Genomic DNA, 26,741 nt, shown 5'->3' with positions numbered 1-26,741 from the left:
TTGGGGTATTTGTCATTTATAATGTGAAAGGAAGTGCATTTTTTTATAATGCAAAAAGAAATATAATTAGCAGACAGTACAGATAACAGCAGCTACCTACAGTTAGGTCCATAAATATTTAGACAGATACAACATTTTTCTAATTTTGGTTCTGTACATTACCACAATTAATTTTAAATGAAACAACTCAGATGCAGTTGAACTGCAGACTTTCAGGCATAAAAATGTGAGGAACTAAAGGCTTTTTTTACACAATCACTTCATTTCAGGGGCTCAAAAGTAATTGGACAAATTAAAAATCTGAAAATAAAATGTTCATTTCTAATACTTGGTTGAAAACCCTTTGCTGGCAATGACAGCCTGTAATCTTGGACCCATGGACATCACCAGATGCTGGGTTTCCTCCTTTTTAATGCTCTGCCAGGCCTTTACAGCAGCGGCTTTCAGTTGCTGTTTGTTTGTGGGCCTTTCTGTCCGAAGTTTAGTCTTCAACAAGTAAAATGCATGCTCAGTTGGGTTAAGATCAGGTGACTGACTTGGTCATAACAAAAAGGAAAGCTGGTACTAGTGGGATACACAATATATTAATACTCATCACTCAAAATCAAAAAATACTTATCAATTTATTTCATAGTTTCTTTTATGTATTAGTAATTATTACTATGTTCACAAACTAATAAAAACTATGTATGTTGTACAAACTAATGTTTCAAAACAATGTTACAATATTTTTATTTAAAACTTATTACTGCCCACACTTTTGTTTTACTATTATGTATGATGTAAGATATTTAAATTACCGATGTCACTATTGCATATGTCTTGTTTTAAACTTTATATATGAGATATATATTAACATGGGTATTCCCTTTCGCAAATATAGTATCAATTTAGTTCAATTCAATTTATTTCCACCAATACCACGGTTTAACTACTGTACTCAAATTATCCTTGCCAATCATGTCCTTTTCCCTTTCTAATCCCCCATAGCCTGGTTTATGGGGACGGGGGCATCGGCACTTTTGTCCCGATGCACATACTGTGGAGTCAGAGTTTTCTGTTCCCACAACCTCCCCATGGTTCAGCATCCCTTAATTTTGCACCCATCACAGGATTTAGGAATAGATCCTGTGATGTAGCCGAAGATGGGGGTTAAAAACTGTCCTAGCTTTACTCCTCCCATGTGGGCGTTATACTAGCACAAGCGTGAGGAGAGGCACGTTTCCATGGCGACGCATGGGACGCCTCCCTATTCCGTGCGTCAGAACGCTGCAGAAGAACCTGGAAGTAAACACCGTCCTCGTGGCTATAGGGCGGATCCCGGGACCTCCGGCAGCGTGTCACTCCACACATGGAAGAGCCTATTTTACTGTCTGCGTACACTAACTGGGACCAGTTAAGAATTTGATTTCAATTCCCACAAATTATCCTTCCTACCCATTAGGGTTCAGGCAATCCCTCACCTATCACTTTTACTGTCTCCCACAGGGATACAGCTTCAATGCCCACAAGCAACTTTTTAACTGCATGAAAAATAGCAGTAAACTCGCTGTATCTTACTATCTATTATAGACTCCACTTTTGTGGTAATTGATCTCCCTACACCAGCAAATTTATGGGCGGACAGCGAAGGTTATCCTCACTCCGTACCATTCCTTATCTCTCTGGGATCAGGTAACCCATTGATTACTAATGATTATACTGCTGTATTATCTGGTAATAGTAAATCCATATGGCGATGTGAGATAAAATATATCTCATCGAGGACAATATAAGTCATTACCTATTTTCTTATAACTATAACTAGCATGATTTGACACATAGCTGTTAACAATAAATCTCATACATACATTGTTATGGTATAGCATGGTTAATATTAGAGTATTTTTTTATTGCAAACAATGCTCCAATGTTCATATATACAAAAAATTTCCTTACTACTTTATTTAAGATTACTAGAATGTGTGTGTGTGTGTGTGTGTGTGTGTGTGTGTGTGTGTGTGTGTGTGTGCATATATATATCTATATATTTATTTACATATGTACTAGTACATTGGACTAATTATTTCTTATATTTTACAAAACCTCTAGACGATATTAAGATTTATAAAGCATACAGCTACCCCTGAGGAAGCCTAACGATGGCGAAACGCATCAGGTATTAAAAGCTGCGGGCAATAACTGACCATCATATCGCTCATTTGTGTCGGCATACGCCGCTCCGCTTTACTTGGATATTGAGATACTCATGTACAATAGTTGCTTTATGTCTAGAGATCATGTGATTACTGTTAACTCAACTAACTAATAGTTTCTTGGGACTTTTAATAACTACTCTGCTTGTATTGCAGAACACTCACTTGTTTGCCTATGTGTATGTAACTATTTTGAATTCTTTGTTGATTACAAGCACTGTTACCAAAAAAACCTCTTTGTTCTTCTTTTCTTTTATTTATTAACAGACTGACTTGTTCATTCAAGATTATTCAAATGCTTTGCGTTAATAAACTCCTGGGTTGCTTTGGCTGTATATTTGAGGTCATTGTCCATCTGTATTATGAAACGCCTCCCAATCAATGTGACTGGATTTAGCTGGATTTGAGCAGACAGTATGTCTCTGAACACCTCAGAATTCATTCGGCTGCTTCTGTCCTGTGTCACATCATGGATAAACACTAGTGTCCCAGTGCCACTGGCAGCCATGCACACCCATACCATCACACTGCCTCCGCCATGTTTTACAGATGATGTTGTATGCTTTTGATCATGAGCTGTTCCACGCCTTCTCCATATTTTTTTCTTGCCATCATTCTGGTAAAGTTTGATCTTGGTTTCATCTGTCCAATGAATGTTTTTTCAGAACTGTGCTGGCTTTTTTAGATGTTTTTGGGCAAAGTCCAATCTAGCCTTTCTCTTCCTGAGGCTTATGCAGTGCACCCTCTGTATTTACTTTCATGTAGGCTTCTCTTTATGGTAGACTTGGATATCAATATGCCTACCTCCTGGAGAGTGTTGTTCTCTTGGTTGGCTGTTGTGAAGGGGTTTCTCTTCACCATGGAAAAGATTCTGCGATCATCCACCACTGTTCTGTGGACATCCAGGTCGTATGGCGTTGCTGAGTTCACCAGTGCTTTGTTTCTTTCTCATGATGTACCAAACTGTAGATTTTGTCACTCCTAATATTATAGCTATTCCTCGGATATTTTTTTTCTGTTTTTGCAGCTTAAGGTGCCTAAAAGTGAATGTGAAAGAAGTAATTGCAGATGAACAAGCGATGAGGTTGAGGCAATATGGGTGGAGTTGAATGTGAGGTTGAATAACACACAATTAACTATTTGGAGTCTGCTATAGGCCAGCCAGTGCTAAGGAAGAAATAGAAAATCAATTACTAGCACAGATAGAAAAAGCAGCAAAAAGTGGAAGAGTTTTAATTATGGGAGATTTCAACTACCCTGACATTGACTGGAGTAATGGCACTACAGGAACAGCAAAAGGGAGGAAATTTGTGAATTTAATAAAGATTAAAGATAATTTTATGGTACAGTTTATAGGAGCCCCAACTAGAAATGATACTCTGCTGGACCTAGTTCTTTCTAACAATGCAGAACTTATAACAAATGTGCAAATAAAAGAGAATCAGGGTAGCACTGACCATATTATGATTTCATTTATTGTAAGCTGTAAACAGGAAGCAAAAACAAGAAAAATTAAAAATATTTAGTTTTAAGAGAGCAAATTTTCCATTATTAAGGGCTCTCTGTGACTTGGATTGGGAGACAATATTGTCCTCAAAGAACATTGAACAGAAATGGGAATGTTTCAAGTCTGTTCTACAAAAGAGGCTAACATTAAAACCTATGTGGCTCACAGCTAATGTTAAAAAAAGCCATAAGGAACAAAAAAAGAGCATTCCAAAAATATAAAAATGAAGGATCACCTTCATCATTTGAAACCTATAAAGAATATAACAAAAGATGTAAAAAGGAGATAAAATATGCAAAACTTCAAAATGAAAGATTGCAAAGGAAAGTAAGGCAAACCCCCATTTTTTTTTTTTTTATATATCAATAGCAAAAAGATCAGATCTGAGCATGTAGGCCCTAAAGGATGTCGCTGGGTTGGTAACTGGGGATAAAGACAAGGCAGATTTACTAAACACTATTTATTAGCTCTGTGTACACGAAGGAAAATGGCAGGGCTCAACTCCAAAATCATAATAGCAATGTCACTGCCTTAAATGAGTTGTTCAAAATTGATCTGATTGAGAAACAGCTGGGAAAAATTAAGGTTGACAAAGCACCAGGATCTGATGGATTACATCCACGTGTCCTCAAAGAGTTGAGCTCAGTTATTTCAAAGCCAATATTTCTAGTGACTCTTTAGTCACTGGCAAGGTACCGATTGATTGGCGTAAGGCCAGTGTGGTTCCTATCTTCAAAAAGGGAGCAAAGTCATTACCAGGTAACTACAGACCTGCTAGTTTAACGTCCATAGTTGGAAAGGTCTTAGAGAGTTTGATAAAGAACCACATAGAGGCGTTTCTGCTAGAAAAAAATATTATAAGTGATAGTCAGCATGGCTTCAAGAAAGACACAAGTTGTCAAACAAATTTACTATCTTTTTATGAGGAAGTAAGTAAACAGGTAGACCGTGAAATAGCAGTTGATATAGTGTACTTGGACTTTGCTAAAGCATTTGATATTGTACCCCACAGAGGATTATTATGCAAGTTAGGGTCAATAGGTTTAGAAAAGTCAATCTGTAAATGAATAGAGAACTGGCTTAAAGATCGCATCCAGAGAGTTGTAATTAATTATTCATACTCTAAATGGTCTAAGGTTATTAGTGGTGTACAATACAATACAATAATGGAGAGCCTTGTCCTCATTTAACCCCTTGTGCCCGGGGATCCCTCAATGTCAGGAGGAGTCCCATGGCTGTGCTCATGTCATGATTGCAGTCGTGGGAATCATCCTGTCAGTGGGATAACATGTAAAAAAAAAAAGAAAAACCTGTTTAGTTACACAAACACACACATTTAATAAAATACTTTAACAATAAAGCCTCGTCCAATTTTTTTACACATATTTTAACCCTTTCAGGGAATGAGTAAGGGGTTTTATGTACCCCTGTACTCATTCCCTGAAAGGGTTAAAGGTAAAACTTATAAACAATTATGTAAAATCGCGGCAATTCACGGTAAAACGCATCATAGGCGTTTATAAAAGTTTTTTAGCGTTTTAAAGTCAAGCTTTAAAACGCTTGTAAACGTGCATTAAAACGTATATAAACGTGGTAGGAATGTTTATATGCGTTTTTAAAAACGCCTATGTTGACTCAGCATAAATATAGGTAAAGAAAAGACAGAACAATATTCAGGGATACAAAACCTATCACACATAGAAAGCTAGTGTAACAACTGTATAAACAGATAAAATATATTAGCGATATTACTAGCAATTTGTGCAGAGATTTTCTTCAAGAAATAAATTATAACAGAACCAATCCAAAAAACAGAATAAAATTTAAAAAAAAATGAGAACGAGTACCGCTCAAGGGTCTGGCTAGGGTAAGAACAAAGGAAGGGTGTAAAGTGTAAATATAGCAGGTGTTTCCACAAAGGATTTAAATGTTGATTATAAGCTATCCAAGGGTCCCAGTTCTTATAAAATTTGTTTGTATTATTTTACAGGGTACAAGTTAGTTTGTCGTTTGTCATGATCCAATTTAGAATATGCTTGGAGAAAATCAAGAGGGGTAGATGATGCCTTCGAGTAACAGGCAACTGTTAGACGGGCCACTAATAGACTATACTTGACCAATCTACTATGTGTTCTAGGTATCGACTCTGTTAATTTAGAAAATAAAGCACTTTCTACCTTTCTCGGAATATTCATTTGCATAATTGTATAGATAAGGTTATAGATAAGAATCCAGAATGTTTTAACTTATGACATGTCCCCCATGCATGAAACACGGTGCCCGGCCGTCCACATTCTCTATAACACAATAGAAAAATGGTTGAATTAAGTTTTTGAATCCTGGGCAGACACCATGTACGATCTTAACAAAACGTTATAATTGGCCTCCATTAATGACGTGTTTAAAGAGATTGACAATATAGGCCCTGATTCATCAATGAAATGCGCGCTCGCTGGACGCCCGTAGGTTCGCGCTTCCAGCGAGCCGGGTTTCTGCAGTCTGGAGTCGAGTGCGCTCGTACACTCGCCTCCTCGCTGCCAGCCGGATTCCTGCCTTGATAATAATGAGCAATAGGGGTCGCGAATCTGCCAATTAAGGCGATTAGATTTCAGCTGCGCTATAAATAAATATATATATTATATATATTTATTTATTATATATTTATTTATAAAGAACGTGTGTGTGTTTGTGACTTTTGTGGGAAAATCTAGTCCGATGGCTTTGCGCGCGGTCAGTCACAAGATTTACCTTTGAGCGGCTCCTCCGATCAGGCATCGTAAGCTTTCATATAGGCGCCTATGGAGAGGAGCTGAACTCGGTTAACTCTTGCCTAACAGAAAAGAAATAAGTGATTTTAAAATATGCTTTTTTCTTAGCGCACATAAATATTTTAAACATTTCAACAGTGCATTTTTTTTTAGGGGTAAGGGTAATATGTGTGCTATTAGAAAGAATGATTTTTTAGGGGAACAGTGACTTTTCATGCAAGCTCGCCAGTGTAAAGCTGCCGGAGATGCGCGGCTCCGGCCGCAAGCTCATTCAGTTGCTGAATTGCGCGACGGCGTACGATTTCGAAACACGAATACGAATGCGCGAGCGAGCTTCCGATTTTGCGTGATGAATCAGAGCCAGAGAATCAGACAATATTTGTCAATCTTGTAGATCCCATTCCACTGTCAAATCCGTCTCCCATTAGGTCATATAAAACAATTTTTTGTCACATGGAGAAAGGGTACCATAAACTACATATCTCTATCCAAGAACACTTACGGAACAGCGTAACGTGACCGCAAGTTCCCACGCTCCCCGTGCTGTACAGCCCGGTAACCGTGGGAACTGAACTCCATTGAGAGTTCATCTGCAGTCACAGCTGACTGGAAGCACTCGCGTGCCTCAAATCAGCTGTAACTGCGGTTGTACTTATCGGCCCGGTGACCATGGGAACTGAACTGCAGATGAACTCTCAATAGAGAAACTCCATTGAGAGTTCATCTGCAGTCACAGCTGACTGGAAGCACTCCCATGCCTCTAATCAGCTGTGACAGCAAGTTCCCACACTCCCCGGGCTGTACTTATCAATGATAAGTACAGCCCGGTGACCGTGGGAACTGAACTCAGATGAGAGTGATTGGCTGAGGAAAGGTAAACCCTGATGACAGCTCAAGCGTCATCATGATTTTCCTTTCCTCAGCCAATCACAGAGCACTAGAGTTGAATGAATGGGGAGACTTGTCCTCATTCAACCTCTGGTGCCCGGGGATCCCACACTGACAGGAGGATCCCTACCGCTGTGTAGCCGTGGGACTCATCCTGTCATTGTGGGATAACCCGTAAAAAAGTAAGTTAGTTACACAAATCACACACATTCAATAAATTACTTTAACATTAAAGCCTCCCTTTTTTTTCACATATTTTTACACACAAATTCGCGAAGTCCAATCCTGTGTTTTTCCAGGCAGGGTTTATCTGAATTTGAACAGCCATAATCAGGTCGAATATAAGGACAACCCTTATATTCGTGTGTGTGTATATATATATATATATATATATTATATATATATATACATATATATATACAGACAGCTTAAGGTTACTCAGTCCAGATATTGAAATCTTCTTCATCTCATACAGAAAAAGCTTATATTCTTTGTGCAGAGGGTTTCTTCAATGAAAGGGTTAGATGAGAATCAATCACAAAGCAGGACAAGGAGCGCTACCTAAAGCTTTTCTAGGATGTCTCCCTGAAAAATGCATCTGATTGCTGTCTGGTAATGTTAACAATTGCAGTAAAATCTCAAAAATAAAATATGTTTGACAGAATGGTGGAATTTTCTAATGGACATCCTTAATAATTAAATAAATAAAAGCAATGAAAGCAATTAAATGTTTTTCCTGGGGAAAATGCTGCTCCTGCAAAGTCTAGTCATTTACCCAGAAATGATTTGATGGGGAAGATTAGCAGATCCTAATTCTGTTTCATATGGAAGAAGAAATTAATACATATTGGTGATTAGAGATTTTCCAAAATGTACTCATGATTTTAGTTAGTTTGTGTGCATACAATTGCAATTGTGTAGAGTTTTTTAGAGATGAGGGATGTAATGCCGAAGTGCTGTTACAAGGTATTAAACAAGTTTATGGCTCTGTGTTCTGCTGTATAGTGATGCAAAATGCTGGAACCCATCTAAAGTGAGATACTTAAGGTTTTCATTATAAATAATTTTGTGTTTATAATGTGTCTACATGTGGGGGAAGATATGGAACTCTAGCCATGTTTAACTGCAGGGAGGCTCTTCTGAACAGTTTTCTTTCAATATTTTCTTGGAGATCAGGTTTAAATAGGCCCTTAGCAGCCATATTGTGGCCCGCTCAGGGATTATTTCTCTCAAATTGGCCCATTATTTTGTTGGAGTTTGGCATTCCAGATGAAAACATTGCATGGTTGGTCCAACCTTGGAAGCCCAAAAAAAGTGTAATGTGGAAGAGCAACTTGTATCTTCCACACATCAAAATATGGTAAGTCCCTGCAGGGAAATTTTGCCAGTAGATGGTAACTTAGCCATACATTTTGCTTCGTGTGAACCACCATATTAGGTATGTGAAGGCACCGAGATAAGCTTGCTTGGTTTTCTCCTGCTGGACATCTGGTGAGAATGTTGGTGTTGTATTGGGAAAAATCCCCACTTGCTACTCTGTTGCCTTCTTCTTAAATGTGTTCGTTTCTGAAGCAGGTATGAAGGATATATATAGAAATGTAGAAATTATTACATCACTTTATGTGAACCGCTAGAGATAAATGCTGTCATTGAGGTGAAATTCCTTGTCTGTTACACCAGTCGCTTGATGAAGCATCTAAGCAATGGTAAGAGTATGATAGGGGATCTTCATCCCACTGTAAATTTTTTTTTTTTTTTTAGGTGGTGGACATCCGTGTTCACGGGGGCATCTCAAGGAAAGCTCTAGCTGTGGGTGGTAGCAGCACTTGTAATAGTTTATTTTTATAAATGCAGCGTGGGCTGACAAACAAGATGATTATGGGTGTTCAGGAATGTAAAGAACAAGATGGAAGAGGAAGACAAGCGAGGAAGTCAATTTATGTGTAGGCCAGTAAGACTGGGATAAGGTTTCTCTTGCAAAGAGGGGAATTTGGCTAAAGTTTAACCGGTTCACTAATCGGCATTCAATGTCTACATCATTATCCTTGATAAAGCAATCAGCCTCCTGCAGCCTTTGCTCATTGTATTGCACTCATAGCGACTTGAGGACTGTTGCATATAGCCAACAATAAGGTCACTTCATGCTCAAGAGAATAGTCCGCAGGGTAGAAACAATGAAGGTAATCTATGAGTTGGCTCATGGGAGAGTTCTAGTGTTACATTGTTATTAGAATTTAAAAAAAAATGCCCATCAAGTACAAGCTTTCACAAACCCTTAGAGAAAAACACATAATGCATTACATGGGCAACCGATGGCAAGTTTGCCACAGGGGAAATAAAAACGTTCTCTCTAAAAATGTAGTTGTTTTAATTTGATGGATTGCAAAATGACCATACTAGCCATAGTAATGACTTACAACTCTGAATTCCATAACAAAACGAATAACCACTAGTAATATTTTCAGTAATACCTCCTACACTATCAATGTTTGCTCTTGCGGTAAAGTTGTCTTTCTTATGTTAATAGTCCCCTTTTCTCCATATTCCGTTATAGACCCCCTACTGACCATGCAATAGCCCATGGGATACAACATCTGTTAAAACTTTATACTTTATTGTATTTTTCTATCCCATGGACTGTACAAAAGGCAAGGAGACTTTATAAAAGCGAGTGTTATATAAGAATGTCCTTAATTTTGCAGCTGTTTCTTTGCATTAAATGGAGATGCTTAGCAATATTCATGCACAAAAGATCATTTGAGAACAAGTAACCCTTCATAACCAACTCAGAATAACAAAATACTTTACCTGTAAAAAAACCAAAAAGTAAACAGACAATGGTATTTTAATTAAAAAAACATACTATGGAAATATTTTTTCAAATTATTTTAATGTAATTTCTGTTGATTACTGTTTTGAATATTAGTGGTGATATATGAAGATTATATATGATTCAATGTAGTTTTCTTATTTTCAGGTAAATGAAGGCAACTTGGTTTATATTTGAATAGGTTTATGTTCAAATATTTGTGATATATTACCAGGAAGCATTACCCTCTAGGCAGCATGTTAGCAGTTGCAAGATTCCAGCTTACTCTGCTTTCTCTAATTTCTAACATTTCAACATTTTACCCCAGAGATATTTTACAGATCTGTAGATCACAAACTTGTAAAAAAGAAAATCTTAACCTTTTTATATTCAGCAATTTGCTACTGTTACTACTAGGACGGGGGTGGGGAGTATCAGCATGCTCAATATTGGAATGACTCTGTAGTCTTAAAAGTTAGCAGATTTATAGGTGGACAAAGATTCAATAAACTGTAATTTAAGTTTTATGATCATGATTGATTCTTTCTTTACATCCATGGTCTAAAGCTGATCTGATCTGCAAAATCATAACAATTTTCTGGTGTAATCAAGGTTTATTACTTTGCAGAGTAGTGATCATTAGAACTTCATTAAAACAATATATTTTGTATGAAAGCTCTCATTAGATTGCTAAATGCTGACCACAAATTAAAGCGCTTTTCTGTTTTTGTTTTTTTTTGTTGTGACCCCACTAGGAAGTTCTTTTCTATGTTCTGTCACTATGACACCAGTGCAAAGAAGGGTTAGTAAGGTTATCACAAGGACCTCTCCTCTGTTTAAAAAATATATTGATTGTAAGTAACGAGAGCAGTTTTTGGAGGTACAAGCCCCAAGCTTTTCTGTATAAAAAGGTAAAAGGTAAAATAACAACAGGTCTGTTTCAGGTGAGTGACTTGACATTTGACTGGATTTCTTAAAAATTTATAATTCAAGACTTGTTTTCACCCTAATCTATTTTTTGTTTTGTTTTCAATGACAGAGCAGCGAGGGCTTTCGGAGAATATCTGTCCCAGACTCATCCTGACAACCGGAATGGTTCAGGTAGGAAGCCTTTTTTCCTTTACTTTATAATAAGTATCGACTAGGAAAAGTACATCTGTGAGCAAAGGTGCACAGAAAAATATGAGCCTTAAAAATTAATAACGCTGTGGTGTGATAAACGGTTCAGGAATTCATTAAATACTGCTGTTTAATTGTTTGTTTTCCAACCAAGCAAATTAAATAAAAGTAAATCTAAAGTAAAATAAAGTGATAGCTAAAAGTTAAGCTAAACTCTCGAAGAGGAAAATATTAAGCAGTGTGTATTCTGTATAATATTCTATGTGTATATTTTCTTTCTGAGGGGGTACTTATAGCACTAAGCAGGTGAGAACCAGGCAGTTGGGTTGTAGTGCTCATGTGTTAACCAGAAAAAAGAAACATGCAAAAAACAGGAAAGAGTGGTGACAGGCAGGAGAGGAACGAGACCTGTAAGTGTTGTTCAACTTTGAGCAGAATTAAAAAAGGTCCCTTTCCTTGCCAGACAGGCTATACACTATGGCAGAACTGTGCTGTAGTTAGCATTTGAAGGACAGAAAAAAATTCTTTTGCATTCGAAGCAGTTTCTTCCTATGTATTTGATCTGCATAGTTATCTGTTTGTCTGGAGTTCAGCCTTAAGTCAAAGCCATGCAATGAGTATTCTTGGAAAGGTGTCACCAATGGCATCGTTTTTTTCATTGTTTCAATGCTATTTAACCCTAAGGTCATATTATTACACATAAAAAATTCTAAATATGTGCTCAGTAATTTTATACTTTCTGTCTTCTTACCAAACTACTTTATTCTGCTGCCACCAGCAGCCATTAGCTTTAGTATTATGAAAATTTTATACCACCTAAAGCAAGTAAAGCTTGGGGATGGAATAAAAAGTTGGCACAATGTATTCCCACCAAAATCAAGGGGGTAGAAACATTGGGCAGATTGGCTCCTTATCTTACTTGTCTGCTAGGAGTTTGGTTAAAGGTATACAGAGCAGGAGAGGTTGCACAGGGGCAACAACCTGGATAGATAGTTCTAGTAGGTGAGTTGGCAGTCCTGGTATTATACTCAAGGCTGTGGTATTAACAGTCAGTAACATAACGTTGGTTGGATAAGTGTCTTGGTAATGCTATTAGTACACATTCAACCCCATTTGGCATTCTAACATGAAACAAGCCAGGCTTTTTTAGCCTAAAAGTTTCCATGCTTACACCACTTTTTTCTGGTCCTTTCCCTTCATTTACTTTACAGTGAATATTAACCCTATTGATGTGGTGTATATATCATGCTGGAGTTTTTCCTTACCAATTGGGTCTTCCCTTGGTTTTCAGTGAGTGGTGCTGTGTGCAATCTAAGCAACTGATATCTCCTATATTTAGGAGATTTTGGAACCATGGTTACTTATTCGTGAAGGAGTAGCCTTAAAACGTATTGAATAATTTATTTTTGTGAAGGTTTCTTCTACTGAAACTACTCTATTCCAAAAACAATTATAAAAACAATACATTAGAATAGTTGGTTTTAGACTCCTTGTAATTATTGTGAAAACTGTTTTAATGTGTTTAAATAAATTATATTTGCCTTTTAAGAATTTCTGATGATAATACCCTTTAAAGTCCGGCTGTGTCTATGATTCCTTAGTTTCAAAAAATCGTTAACATGAAATAGCATTTTTCAGCATTACCAGAACAAGTCCAGTTAAATGTGACTAACTACTACTAACAATACAATGACCTGGACAAATGAGAACCTTCAAAGACAATCATGGTAGCCCATTCATTCTAGACCAGGGCTTGTATGAAACCTATGAAATATCTTCTTTATGACAAGAGCAGGTCCAGTTGAATGTAACTGCTACTTGATATTCATTGACCTGGATAAATATGAACTTTCACAGACAACTATGTAGTCCTACCACCCTAGACCAGGGCCTGTATGAAAGTTGTTAAACATCTTCAACATCACAGGAACAAGCCCAGCTGATTGTGACTAATTACTGATAGATATACAATGAGCTGGATGAATAGGAATCTTCAAAGAGAACCATGGTAGTCCTACTATCCTAGACCAGGACCTGTATGAAAATCTGGTCCGCTTCACTTATACCCATTGTACTTTACCCTGTCAGTTTTAAAAACTGCTATCAGTGAGTTGTTTGCCAATGTTTTTCATTTTTGCAGTTTTTATGATTGTCTTTTGCTCTGTTATAAACCTTCCCAGACAGTTCAAGGTTACACTAAAGAACCCAAATGCAAAAAATAAACATCTATATAAAATAACTGAGCAGCTGCTCATTGCCGTTCTGTAAAGGCACTGTCTGGCAAGCCCTCTTGCCGCTCATAGAGCATGCAATACACCAACAGAGTGCAATACACCAACAGATAACATCTGTACATTGAAATTTGGCAATTAGGTTTTAGAAAAGTTATTTGCTCTTGGCTTTTAAGCTCCTTCTGTAAATACCACAAAAGATGCCATGTATGTCCAGGATGTAGGCTTGCAATTTGGTGTTCCCTATGGCATTCAGTGTACTGTGGATGCTGTGGAGTGGGCTCAAACAAAACACTTTTTTATTACAGGCCAAGTAAGGAAGGCATTAACATTTCCAAGTTTATATAACTCCAGGTTTATATAACAATTGAAACCTGGTTGGCTAACACCCTGTTCTTTGGAACCATGGCAAGATCATACCTAAAGGTCTCATTGTTCTGGTCCTGCAGTGGTTTAAGTGCCAGGCCCAATAGTACACTGATTTCTTTGTTACACAATTGTAACAAGTGTTTTGGGATCTCTTTGTGCATTGTTGCTGTGACCTTGAGTGACAATGCCTGACTAGCTGGATGCCTATAGGTGTTTATTTTTTTTGGCTTCTCTACATGTCACTTCTGAGAATGGAAAGTACAAAGTGGATAAATAGTCCCGATGTGGCAGAACATGCTAAATGTAGAAATTTACAAGGAAAGGGATGTTTTTATAGTGTATGTCAAGCCAAAACCTTTTTTTTTTTATTTTGGATAGCATATGAAAGGGATACAACCTTCTAAATGTATTTTTCCAATCTGTGTCCCCTAAAGATTTGGGCAAATAAAATATGTACTCAGTTTGAAGAATACATGCATTCATGTGTGGAAGAAGTTCAGCTGGAGAACAACTTGAGATGCTGCAAGGAGTGTCCCAGTATGGAGACCAAATCATTTACTCCTTTCAACCACTTCTAAAAATAGTCTTCAGGAGAAAATGGGTGTTATAAGCCTATAACTCAAATATAATGTTCTAGTATTCAGGTCATTTAATTGAGAATTTACTTTTCTGTAGTTACTCACCAGCACTGTCTCAAGGAGAGGAGAGGGTAAACTAAATTTTTGTGGCTGCAATTTGAAGGATTTTTTTTGGCTCTTTTGAAAAAAATGTGTGAAATAAGCATATGTGTTCTAGAAACTAGAAAAACATATATAACCATGTAAAAATCCCCAACCTCCTTACAGCAGTGAGTTACAGCTACCAAACTAATTCCCATTGTTTTGTGGATTGTACAGTCAGATGATAGAGCAGTTTGTTTCTTTGACCCTGTACATCTCTTCCAGGTGTGCTTTAAGCAAACCCTCCATAATTGATATGCAGGGACTATTGCATTGCTGACCTTTTTCTAACAATAATGCTAGCTGCCTTGCAGAATGACCAATTTGCTTCATTTTTCATTTGGGACAAGTGTAACATTCTTGGACCAGTTTGAAATGGACTCTGTAATAGCCAAACACCTAGCAATTGCAGAAGCAGATCAAAGCCAACCCAATAAATTGGAATATTACCCTTCTGTCTGTGTTTGGATCACAAGAGTAATTGAACAGAGTGGCAGGTAAACAGTGAAGTGCATTTTTCTGATTCCCTTGAATTCTAATATTAATCTAAGGTAGGAAGCAGTTCCCTGAAAGTCATTCTAATCCAGTTGCATCCAGATTTTCTGAGTCACTGACTTGAAACAGACATATATAGATCAGGAGTTGTCACATTATTCTGATGTTACCATTCTGTATAATTAATCCAGGTCAGTCAGCTATTACTTTCAGGACAAAGCTAGCAGTGCCCTTGTATTTAATAGGGGATAAAGTATTGTTCTGCAAAGCATGTCATAGTATGTCGGATGCAAACATGGTATTCCTGATTCCTAAAGTCATACTCCATTCTAGTGTGCTGGTTACAGAATACATATTTCTATTGTTTTGCATTGCATTCAGAACATTGGAAGCTGTGAGCAGAGAATGCACCTAAGCCGGTTTTAATTACTGTTACAGGAATTTAAATTGCCTTGAATTACCACTACATGGCTGATGTTTATTCAGCGTTTCTGCACTGCTGTGTTGTACTTCTGCTACTGACCTTTTGGCTGCTGACACCAAGAAAGCTTCGCTGCTATTCACTGGTGGCTTAGCTGCACATTATATACTGCAAACCAGGAAGATTATGATTTACCAAGGATTGTTATTCTAAAAATTTGTTGTGCTTCTAGAATTATTTTATATCTTTAAAATAAAAAGATCCCATGAGTTTGCACATTTCATCCTGCAGCACTTGGGATAATTCTCTATTAACCAAATGCAATTCCAATGCATTTTGCCTTATGTCTTATTGCTTATGGTAGTACATAAGAACAGGTAAATATAAAAGTAAAACATATTAAAATGACATTTGCCAACATGTTGCGGTGTGCATTAAAATGCCCATAGCATGAGCTTGCAAGTGCAGTTGTATGAGAACATGGAATGTAGGAGAACATCGAAATATAAACAAAAAGTCAGAAAATAAATACAAGATCCTTTAAAAAAAATATTGTGCAGTTACATTATTGTAAGAACCTAATTTGCAAACTGCTTTTCTCCTAATTAGTACCTCTGAGTAATGCTGTCATCATAAAGAACAGCCACTGTACTTGCAAATTATTAAGGCTTTACACAATTGTATTGTGTGTGGGATATCACAACGCTTGGGCACATACACCACTAGTTAGATGTCAACGTGCTGACAAGTCTGCAGTTATAGTACGTACAGTAGGAGAGGGGTTACCTGATGATGGATTTGTACTTCTGTCTATTCACTCCTGAAATCAATTTACCGGTAGCCCTAATTTGTGTCCTAATTCTTCTTCTCCCATTCTAAGATCTATTGTACAGAGTATTGTGGAAGTGAAAATAAGTGATTAAGAAGCCTAAATATTAACATGAGAATATTATCATGACTTCCAGGAAACTAGTATTAAGTTCTTGATTACCTATGCCATCCTGTGCATCATACAGTGTCTCATCAAACCTTGAATTATTATACATTTTATGTGTCAGGTTAAAGGAAAATTGATTGGGGCTAATCCTATTTTGATATAAATTTGATGTTTAAATCTCTTGTTTTACCAAACATATTTGATAGCACATAACCATTTATTGCAAACTAAACATGTGACAATATTGGAATAATTAGAAGCTGCCTGCCTATAGACTGTCTATAACTAAAGCACTGCAGGAAACCTGGTGTAGGGGAACAGTCATCTTCTGACTGAATCAGATGTGTATGTAAAACTTTGCAAACTTTCTAAAACATAACTATAGCTTTCTCAATGTTTTATTCTCTCTCCACTTACTTTCTTCATCTGTATCCTTTACACGTGTCTTACTGTTGCAATACATCAAAACAATTGAGCAGCACGGTGGCTCAGAGGTAAGTGCTCTGGCCTTTGCAGTGCTAGGTCCCTGGTTCGAATCTCGGCACTTGGACAGTATTAAAGACAAATGACTGAGGTAGAGACATTAGATTGTGAGCCCCCAGGAGGGACAGCTAGTGGCATGATTATGGACTTTGTACAGCGCTGCTTAATATGATGGCGCTATATAAATACTCTAAAATAATATTAATAATAATAATTTATAAGCTGCAATGCAGTAGAATAGATAAGACGCATATTTGGGAGTTACTGCATGTAAGATATAATATAGTCTGATTCTCTTTTTACCCTTTGGGTATTTTTGTGTACAGAGACTTGTATATGTTTGTGTATGTTTATTTATATATAGCTTGCACCCATCATCTGCCCAGGACTGGGGAAAAGGAGGGAGAGGGATAGTACTGTACAGTTCTATCAGTCTAACACTGGAGCTTACTGACAGAAAAAGTGATGACCTCATCAGTTTGGTGATGCCCTTTTATTATCCAGTTAGCAATATTGATGACCGAGCTACACTTACCTGCCATAGTGAGGCTACTGACCTGACCTGACCACTAACCACCCTTTGGCAGGTAAGACAGGAGACATTTTTGCATTTCAGCTATGTTTTTCTATATATGTGGAGTTCAGCTTTACATATCAGCTCCAGAATAGACAACTATACAGGGGTATCAGAAACACACTATAACACATTTTTTTTGGGGGAATCATAAAATAAATGTAAGGTCTTTTAAAAAATAAGTAAGTATTTAGAATTTAGGGAAACTTATTTCTTTATAATTTGTATCTCTGATTCCCTCTAGACCATCTACTTGTCCAGGAAGATTCCCCGGAATTGCTACAAGCATCTCAGAACAAACGCCGTCTCTCAGCCATATCTGACAGCAAGCTAGACCGAAGCTTTTCAGAGGAACGAGGGGAAAAGGTGCCCAGCGAGGGCCCTAAACCTCGTGTGTACACCATCTCTGGAGAAAGACCCATGTTGCCCGACCATGTGAGCGATAGCATGGAACTGGTAGTGATTAAGTCAGGCCAGGAGGAGGGACAGCACCACCACTCTCATCATTACAGTCACCATCACCAACCACTGCAAAACTCGGGCAGTGCCCACAATATCACCAGGTCTTGTAAAAGCTGGTCAGGAAGCCGGCAGAATTCCAAGGAGTGCCCAAACTGTTCCAAGCTCACAGTGCCAGCCCAACACTCATTTGATCTGGAGCAGCACCAAGCTAGTGAGTCCGGATGGCGCAGGAAAAAGCTGGAACGCATGTACAGCATCGACAGAGTGCCTGGTGAGTGCTAGACAATGGACTGAATGTTACAAATGTGCCAATTTCTCAACATAGTTTATGTATTTTTTGGAATCGCACACAGTGATGAATCCGCCTTAGAAATGACTCTTCTTACTAATGATACAGAGCTGTTTGTGGGTCTTACCCATGCAATACGCTAGTTGCCTGACTTCCTTTTTGCTGCTGATTTGGAAACCTTTACTTGGGATTCCAAAAAGTAAGTCCTGAACACAACCGAACAAAAACTAATGACAGAATCACTGGCTGTTATTTTGTTGAATGCTGGAGATTTATGAATTTTTAGTGGATGGGTACACTGTACAGATACTCTAAAGCTGTTAGAAAAAACAAGTAATTATTGATTACTAAACAGAAAAACTTTATAAATGTCCTTTAGACAATGATTCATAAGTGTTAACTGTGTGTAAGTCTGTGTCTTACAGATGATGTCCCCATTCGGACTTGGTTTCCTAAAGAAAATTTATTTACCTTTCAGACTGCCACCACAACTATGCAAGCGTAAGTAATACCATTCAACATATTCTATATCCTACAACGCAAACATTAAAAGTCCTCAAAATCATTATACACAGAGTGTTTGCTAGACAAGATCATAGGAGGAAAAATGACTTTTTAAGTTGAAAAATAATTTTCCTCTAATTTGCTTCATTTTGGTTCAAAGTCTGTTGAGCTGAGCTGAGACAAAAGATTGGAAAGCAAAGTTTGCTACAGAGGGATTGGTTAGGCCCCTAAAACACATCGACTATTCTTTTTCCCCTTTGACAAATACAAGCTTTTGCACCACTTTCAAGGTAAATTGCAATGCTAGAATCCTAATACCACCCCCAAATCCTTTGTTTCCCTAACCCTTCAAAAGCCCCCCAATGTCTGGTTGGTCACACAATGCTGCAGTCACAATATGTCAGAGGAACCCATGTTGTTTGTATCATTTTTCTGCCATGAAAACATCCCCCAAACGGTGTGGAAATGACTGCCTTGGCACATAGAAAGTGGGTTAGTAACTCATAGTTAGCCTGAACTGGTGAGCGAAAAGAACATTAGCTTTGCAGTAAATACATTATTTTTTTTCATTTTCAAGCAACTTGGCACTTATAAATTAAATGGAATTCTGCAAAGCTCAGTATGTGTGGGTGAGTCAGAGCGCACTACTTGTAAAACCTTTCAGCTGGCAAAGCAGTTTTTTTGTATATTAGTTTCAGCATTATATTTAGCTGCCCTTTTAGTACATAAACATTTTAAATTTCAATTCCTAACTTAGATCCAAGAATGGTGATGTAGAAAAACAGAAATCTAAGAACATGTCTGACCAGCGGCTTCGCATTGCAGGGTTTAATGGTTACCATTTGCAGGAAGATCCGCTGTTCGAAAACGTCAAAAGAGAATTTGACTGCCTCCGGCCATCGTCAGCCGGCACCAATGTTTGAACACACACCTGTGTTTGAACCAACTGACATGGCATTTTTATATACCGAGAGGTCTATGGATCTTGACAGAGAGGGACCAGCCCTTAAACAGGAAACAAACCCGCAGAAGTCAGCATATTTTAAAGCAGACAAAGAAGCCTCCTATTATAATATCTTGATAAGGATGGATGGAGGTGCCAAAAAGTTGAAGCAGAAAGGGGATCATGCAATTACTTGAGTTGTTTCAACATTTTTTTTTAGCAATGGTTCTGGCCTGGGAGGCATATATTATTATCCTATTACAAATATTATCAGAAGGCATATTTATGGAGCATTCACTAAACATATACTGCACCGTCATTTAAACACATAAACTAGAAAGATTATCTGCAGTAAATTTCATATTCACTGCTTTAAATATATCTAATGTGCTTGTCCACCTCGATGAATATTGAAAAGCCAATTTTAAAAAAGAGTTTAAAAAATTTAAAGGTTATTCACTTTTTCATATGCTGTGCTGCGGAGTTCTTTTATGTTGACTGGATTACAACTTCTAATAAAAAATTTCTGATGTTCCCCAGTGTGTCCGTATAGACAGGAATAACACCAGTACATGCCTAAGGCATTGCTGTATTTTTTAACCCAGCACCTATTTTTTTTGTAGTCAGGTTAAGGTATGGTTACCTGACTGTGCTCCACTTCCATTAAACAATACTGCTTAGCCCCTCACTATCTCCAACTCATTGGTTGGACAATGAGGGATGAGCAGTATTCTCAGGTTTGATTTCTCTTGTCATTGTTTGATTGGGAGAGATCTGCAGTTTAGTGGAGTCTGGTTGGTTCGCATTGCTTGTCCCTCTTTTCAGCAGGTCTGCTGAGCAACGGGTTAATAAAAAGCTAATATTAGGACACAATCAACTGTTTTAAAAATTAAATTTATTAGGGTTTTGGTTACTGACTTGTATAGGTTTGTTTTTGCCTGCCTGGAATATTTTCTCTTTCGGCGCACTGATTATAATAAAAATCATGCATTTCCCAAACTGTCAGATGAAACGGCTAGGTAACTGTATGTCCCCTTTTCTCTTCTCCACTTTCTCCTAATGTGAACAGGATCTCGTAAGTATTTGCTTGAACAAATTGTAGACTGCATCATGTAAATCTTTTGCCTGCATCCATCCCTCACAGTCCCCTATGCATGCACATTTGATTTATCACAGAACTGCATGGCGTGTTTATGTTGATCAATGTCCTGTGTCGATGTATACAGCTGTCATACGTTATGAAATGTTGGAAATAACACATATTGTCTAAAAGCATAAGAGGGGAAGATGGGGCAGCCATGTCCTCTGGGACGGAACTGCTCAATATAAGTTGGGTTATTATGTGCAAATAAACAGCAATACGCTTTAATGAATATTCCAACACCTAAGTGTAAGTTTGCTCCTGGAAGGACAGTATATGGGAATATATGGAAATAAACCAGTTACTTTAGGCTGTCAGTACAATCAACCATACAGCTTTCCACAAATCCAAGTTAGCATCTGCATGTGTAAATAATTCTGCTTGTAATAAAAAGAAAACAAATATTGTAGGACAAAGAGCAAGGTTTTCATTTAAATTTTATGTTCAATAAATGGCTCTCTCTTTAGCTGCCTTTACATCTGTATGCTTACTGTCCTCTCTAATATATAAGGTTGCTTCCAAAATAATAAAAAGTGACCTTGTGTGATGATATTCTAATGTGGTAAGTTACATCTTCCACTAAAATTTGATTTCTTTGGCTCAATGAGGCAACCTTATTTAGGCATTCAGAAATGCTGAACTACAGGCTTACAATGGCTGGGGTCATATTTATTGGTATTTCCATTGTAGGGTGGAGGCTACTGCATATTTAGGGTAGAATAATAATGGTAAAGCTAGGTTTTCCACCTTGTACAATCATTTTATCCCAATGAGCACGGATTTGGAAATGGGGGCTGTAATGAGGACTAAAAATTGTCAAATAATCAAGCAGCATCATAATACAGTTTGCATGCGGAAAGCACCCCATATGTTGGAGCAATGCAGAAAAATTAGAACCTCTGTCCAGTTTGTATTTCAGTTTCTGTGTTTAATGTTGTTGGTGTTGGCACCAGGACAGGAAATTCAGATTGTGGGCCCTGTTGTTATAGGGTTTTCAACCTGCCCATTTTTGATCACAGGTGTTTTGCAAATCCACAATAGACACCAAGAAAATATTGCATGGAATTTGTTACTGCAGTTTAATAACACACATATATAACAGTCTATTGGACAAGGTCTAATCCTTCTATGAGACCAAGTACTCATTACTTGCATCTGAACATGTCAGATTTTACATTGGGCACTGTACCTGCTCTGTGTTTAGGATTTATAGCTTCTTGCTTGTCACATTTTGGTCTGGCTATGCCTCAATCAGATGCCAAAGATAATCAGTTAGACATCTGTAGATCGAAAACTGGAACTTGTGAGGGCATGGTGTCACATCCAATATCACCAAAAGTACAGCGCATACAAGCAACAGTTATTGTGGACTTTAAAGGCACCTTCCATTAATGGGCATTCAAAAACATATTCATAAAACCATAATTTATTAAAATATTAAAAACACATACACCAGTATCATTGGACATACTGGCGTATGTGAATGATAAGACTGGTACATTGCAATTATATTCTTATAACACCTGCCTTAATAATGAATGCCTCACAGTTTGCCAGGTACTCCTTCTGTGATGGGCTGTAGGGTAGAGCAGGACAAATGGCACAGGGATCTAAAAACTGCCTGAGGAATATATTATTTTACTAATATATAATATTTTATCAGTCACAAGGTGTCTTATTAGGAGGTAAAGATCATAGATGTCATCCCTATTTATGGTAGGGGCACGATTATAGAATATTAGTCTTCCTTGGAGTTCCACATGTTAGCCTCTCTATAGATGGGTGTTATAAATATTATTGTGAATGTCTAATGATTGAAAGTGCAATTAAAGTCCAAATTAACTCTTGTTTGCAAGCTCTATACTTACAGTAAAACATCTGCTTAACCCCAAAAGATCTGCACTTTACCATAAGTTTTTCCCCCACCAACTTAGCTAATTGATGAACAAAGTTCGTATGTTGAAAATATTGCTTTTTGCCCCTAGATTTTCACTAGATACTCCTTCTATTCTTCATATCCCAGTTGTCATAAGTGATGTTTAAATCAACTTAAGGAGTTGTTATGTTGGGTTAAGTGTGACCAGTGTAAGTCTGTGTTGTGTTCATTTCTTCACCTGTGAGTTCAGAGGCCTTGGTTTGCCTTGGTGTTGTGTTCTGTGCCTCCACCCCCAGTATTCTGCTGTTTTTGCTTGTATCCCAATTGTTGGGCTAGTTATGACACAAACCGATTTCTTAGGGCCTTCCGAGGCTATGCCGAGAGGAAGAGACGGAAGAGAGAGAATGACTCGGCAGCTGTTATTCAGAGGTAGAGTAATCACCAAGATTGCATGTGTATTGCTGGAGTGTTGTATAGGATTTTCCATTCCATATAACAAAATAAAACACACATAGACAAGGATGTGGGATTGCTCACATATCTCAAGGCCTAATGTACCTTATGTGTTGGTAACAACTATAACATTTTATCGAACAACTGTCACCAAGGAAGTGAGTTGGTGACAATTACTTTTCAGCTCACAGGAATGCTTTGGGTGTCGGGAAAGCAAGAAAATCCCTCCCATAGGATCAAAGAGAACAATAATAACCTAACAAGATCTAATCGAATCTCTTCATTTTCCCAGGAGGTCTACAAGTACTCAATAATCACAATAAGACACAGACATTAATAAAAAGTAAAATTACCTATCATAAATAATTAAAGGAAGCATCTGATTAGTTGACACAGGAAACCCCAGCTCCTCCTAATAAGGGGCCTTACATATTATGATAATAGCTCCTTTTAATTTCCATAGCTGGAAAGGAAAACTTGACATGCCACCTCATACTGCCTAACAAATTCATTGTCTTGTCATTCCTCTCAACTTTCAAAGAATGTGTTCAAGTGGAAAATCTTACTGCTGTTTTCTTAAGGATGATCAAATCTGCATGTAACTAATTCTGACACCCATAGCACAAGCCCCTAATCATAGCGATGCTGAAAGCTAATGTACGACAGCCCTAATAATGGCAGCTGCTTAATGCCACATACTGACAAAGGGGTCCTGTCAATTCTCTTTTTAGTATGGTGCAATGTCTCAAAGTGATATCATAACCCTCTGTTAATCTGTTAGAAAAAAAATACCAAGCTTTCTGACCACTCATGCAGATACTCATAAACCTATGTTTTGTAATTCATAAATTTCTAATGCAATAAACTGTATTCTTGTTCCAGAATAAAAATATTAGACTTGCCTGCCAGATTCATTTATTATTATTAATATTAAACAGGATTTTTATAGCGCCAACATATTATGCAGCGCTGTACATTAAATAGGGATTGCAAATGACAGACTAATACAGACAGTGATACAGGAGAGACAGAGAAATAAGGAGAGTGAAAGAGCAGAGAGACAATGAGTTATCAGACTGGGGAGTGCAGGGAGTAGTGCCAACAAAGAGAGAGCAGGATGAATAATACATTTTACAGATAATTGGGAACCATATGCGTACAATAAACAATGTGGCAAACTGAGGTCCAAGAGAAGCAGTCCAATAATATGGGTTCAAGTGAGGCTTGTAAACTTGTTCCTGGAGTGCAGGATGATCTTCAGAGGTTCAAGCTTCGGACCTGTCTGTGACAGGTCCTGATTTTCCCTTTAAATATAATAAATGGTCTTCCTCTAATATGTCTTTGTTTTAAATTGTCTCTCTACCTGACCAGGGTCATAAATTTCCCCTTATCAGATATTCCTTGATCTGACAACCAGCATCCTCCAGTCCTTGTAGTTTTTACACCCATTGTAAGTTGGAGTTTTGTGACTCCAGGGGTCATAAAACTCAGATAAGGCTAGTAGAGTGGCCCTGATTGAACTCAGAGATGTATTCTGAAACACATTTATTCATTATCTTTGTATTTCCAATATTCTAAGCACATGGTGGCAGTCTACCTGTGATGGTGTGTTTGTCAAGGGTTACCAGAGTGGTGAATCTTGCCCCGTAATGGCCCCTCTTCAGTCTGGTGGTGCGTGGACTGTTGCTGAGCGTGCTGGAAAGTCTATGCGCAGGGGTGCGTGCTGAGCGCGCGTTCGTCACACTGTCATCCTTATCCTTGCTAATCATTGACTTTAAAGAAGTCTGCAGGTCAGGGTTTCCAGGGTCACTTGGTACATGCTTGTTCTTTGTCATTGAAACCCTAAATGAATCTCCTGAAGTGTACCTGTTTTATCTGCCTATTCAGGGTAAAATACCAATTGATGTAATAGCAGGCAAGGTAATAAGATTTTATTTTCTTCCATATTCTGCACCCAGCACCTGTGGCTTTGTCTTGCTTCCAACAATGTAGCAATCTGCCTGAACAATCAAGTAATAGGTCTGTATGTGGTCACATTCAGGAAAATTTTAGGACAATGTAGGAATTTGGTCTTCCTAGAACCTGTTAGATGACCATAAATGGTTGGACTTAAAAATCTAAACTGCAGTGGTAACATCCACCACTTTTCTTTTTTCTCCCTCAAATTGTTTAGACATTATCTGCTGGTCACAAAACGTGACCAACAGAAAGCTAATATTTATTTTATCGTTATTTTCTGCTACCCTTAAATCTTTGCAATGCGTGATTCACAAACAAGGTGGTCCTCTGTGTTTACAAACTCCCCGATTTATCCAGTCCTTGAAGGTACTGGATCTATTTGGGAATTTGTGGGCCAGCAGAAACGAGAACTGCGCAGTAAAATCCTAAAACAGAAATGTTTAGCAAAAGTTATGTATCAAAAATTGTATCTAGACTGTCAAATACAATCAATCCATATATATTATTTTGACTGCAGAGATTTAATGGTTCTGATTCAATAAAGCTCTATTGGACTGGAGAAGATAGACTATCATGGAAGGACCTGAGTGATCCATCAAACCAGGAATGGATTTGAAAACATTTGCCAAACAGGAAATTATTTTTAAGAAATCCATTTAAGGTTTGTTGGATCTAGGAGAGCTTTTGTAAATGACACCGACGTATTTGAGGCAAAACAATGGTAATGGCTGCTATGCATGGAGTCATTTTAAAGGTAAACTTCATTAAAAACTGATATGATGGCATCCTGGTTGCTGAAACAAATTATATGGTGGCTTCTAGTGGTTTTAAACACCACTATTAAGTTTTCAAAGTTTTAATTGAAGCTAAATGTAATCATTTCACCACTGTTGTTTTTTTTGTTATTTTTATCAGTGCTAAGATGACTGACTTTTCAGAGACTGTAGCAGTGCTTTGAGAAGATGACACACTGTCTTCCAGAAAAAGGGACAGGAACTTCTGCTGGAAAATCTTGGCTCCTTGGGGTGTGTCAGGTCTCCAACCGACACACAATGTGATAGGTATCTTAAGCCAATTGTCATCACCAGGACTTCAATATCAGATTTTAATGCACTTGTCCTTTAATTCTATATGAAATGCGGCACAACAGTAAGCACTTCCTTTAAGACTATAAAATCTTATCGGTGTCCTTTAAATTTCCATGTCTGCAGTTTTTACAGCTCGACATTATAGTACATTTTTAGTGAGAGTATATATATATATATATATATATATATATATATATATATATATATATATATATACAATAGCAGAAACCTACAGGTATTTCCAGTCTGTTCCAGATCGGTACACCTGAGCCATGCCAATATGCAAATCCTAACTTTTGCAGCCAATGTCTAGTTAGCGCACCTCCCCCCCTTCTGCACCACACACTTTATTACATATAAGTGACAAGTAGCCATATTGAGTTTTAGTAAGATGCGAGGGGAGGTTGGGTTAGGGGAGATGTGCTTTTAAGGTTTTCATTTTCCTGGGGTCCTCACATAGCAGTCCGGGGGTACATACAGTCAGCTGTTTTAGCCCACTGTATAATCCACT

At 37.7% G+C, this 26,741-nt stretch overlaps 1 protein-coding gene across 2 annotated transcripts in view; it reads left to right on the top strand.

Annotated features, from left to right (window-relative positions):
- The window catches only part of NSMF (NMDA receptor synaptonuclear signaling and neuronal migration factor), a 51,628-nt gene that overhangs the window by 6,492 nt on the left and 18,395 nt on the right, over positions 1-26,741 (top strand). Inside the window, exons 2-5 of one of the 2 annotated variants that reach the window (XM_072431174.1) lie at positions 11,207-11,268; positions 17,760-18,248; positions 18,692-18,767; positions 23,091-23,159. In XM_072431174.1, coding sequence (XP_072287275.1) covers positions 11,207-11,268; positions 17,760-18,248; positions 18,692-18,767; positions 23,091-23,159 — 696 coding nt within the window. The remainder of the gene's footprint in view (positions 1-11,206; positions 11,269-17,759; positions 18,249-18,691; positions 18,768-23,090; positions 23,160-26,741) is intronic. The other variant, XM_072431175.1, reaches the window with a different exon arrangement.

The sequence above is a fragment of the Pyxicephalus adspersus genome, chromosome Z (assembly GCF_032062135.1).
Source record: "Pyxicephalus adspersus chromosome Z, UCB_Pads_2.0, whole genome shotgun sequence".
Taxonomy (NCBI): Eukaryota; Metazoa; Chordata; class Amphibia; order Anura; family Pyxicephalidae; genus Pyxicephalus; species Pyxicephalus adspersus.
Note: the sequence above shows the minus strand (reverse complement) of the source record. Positions and strands in the feature narration are given on the sequence as shown.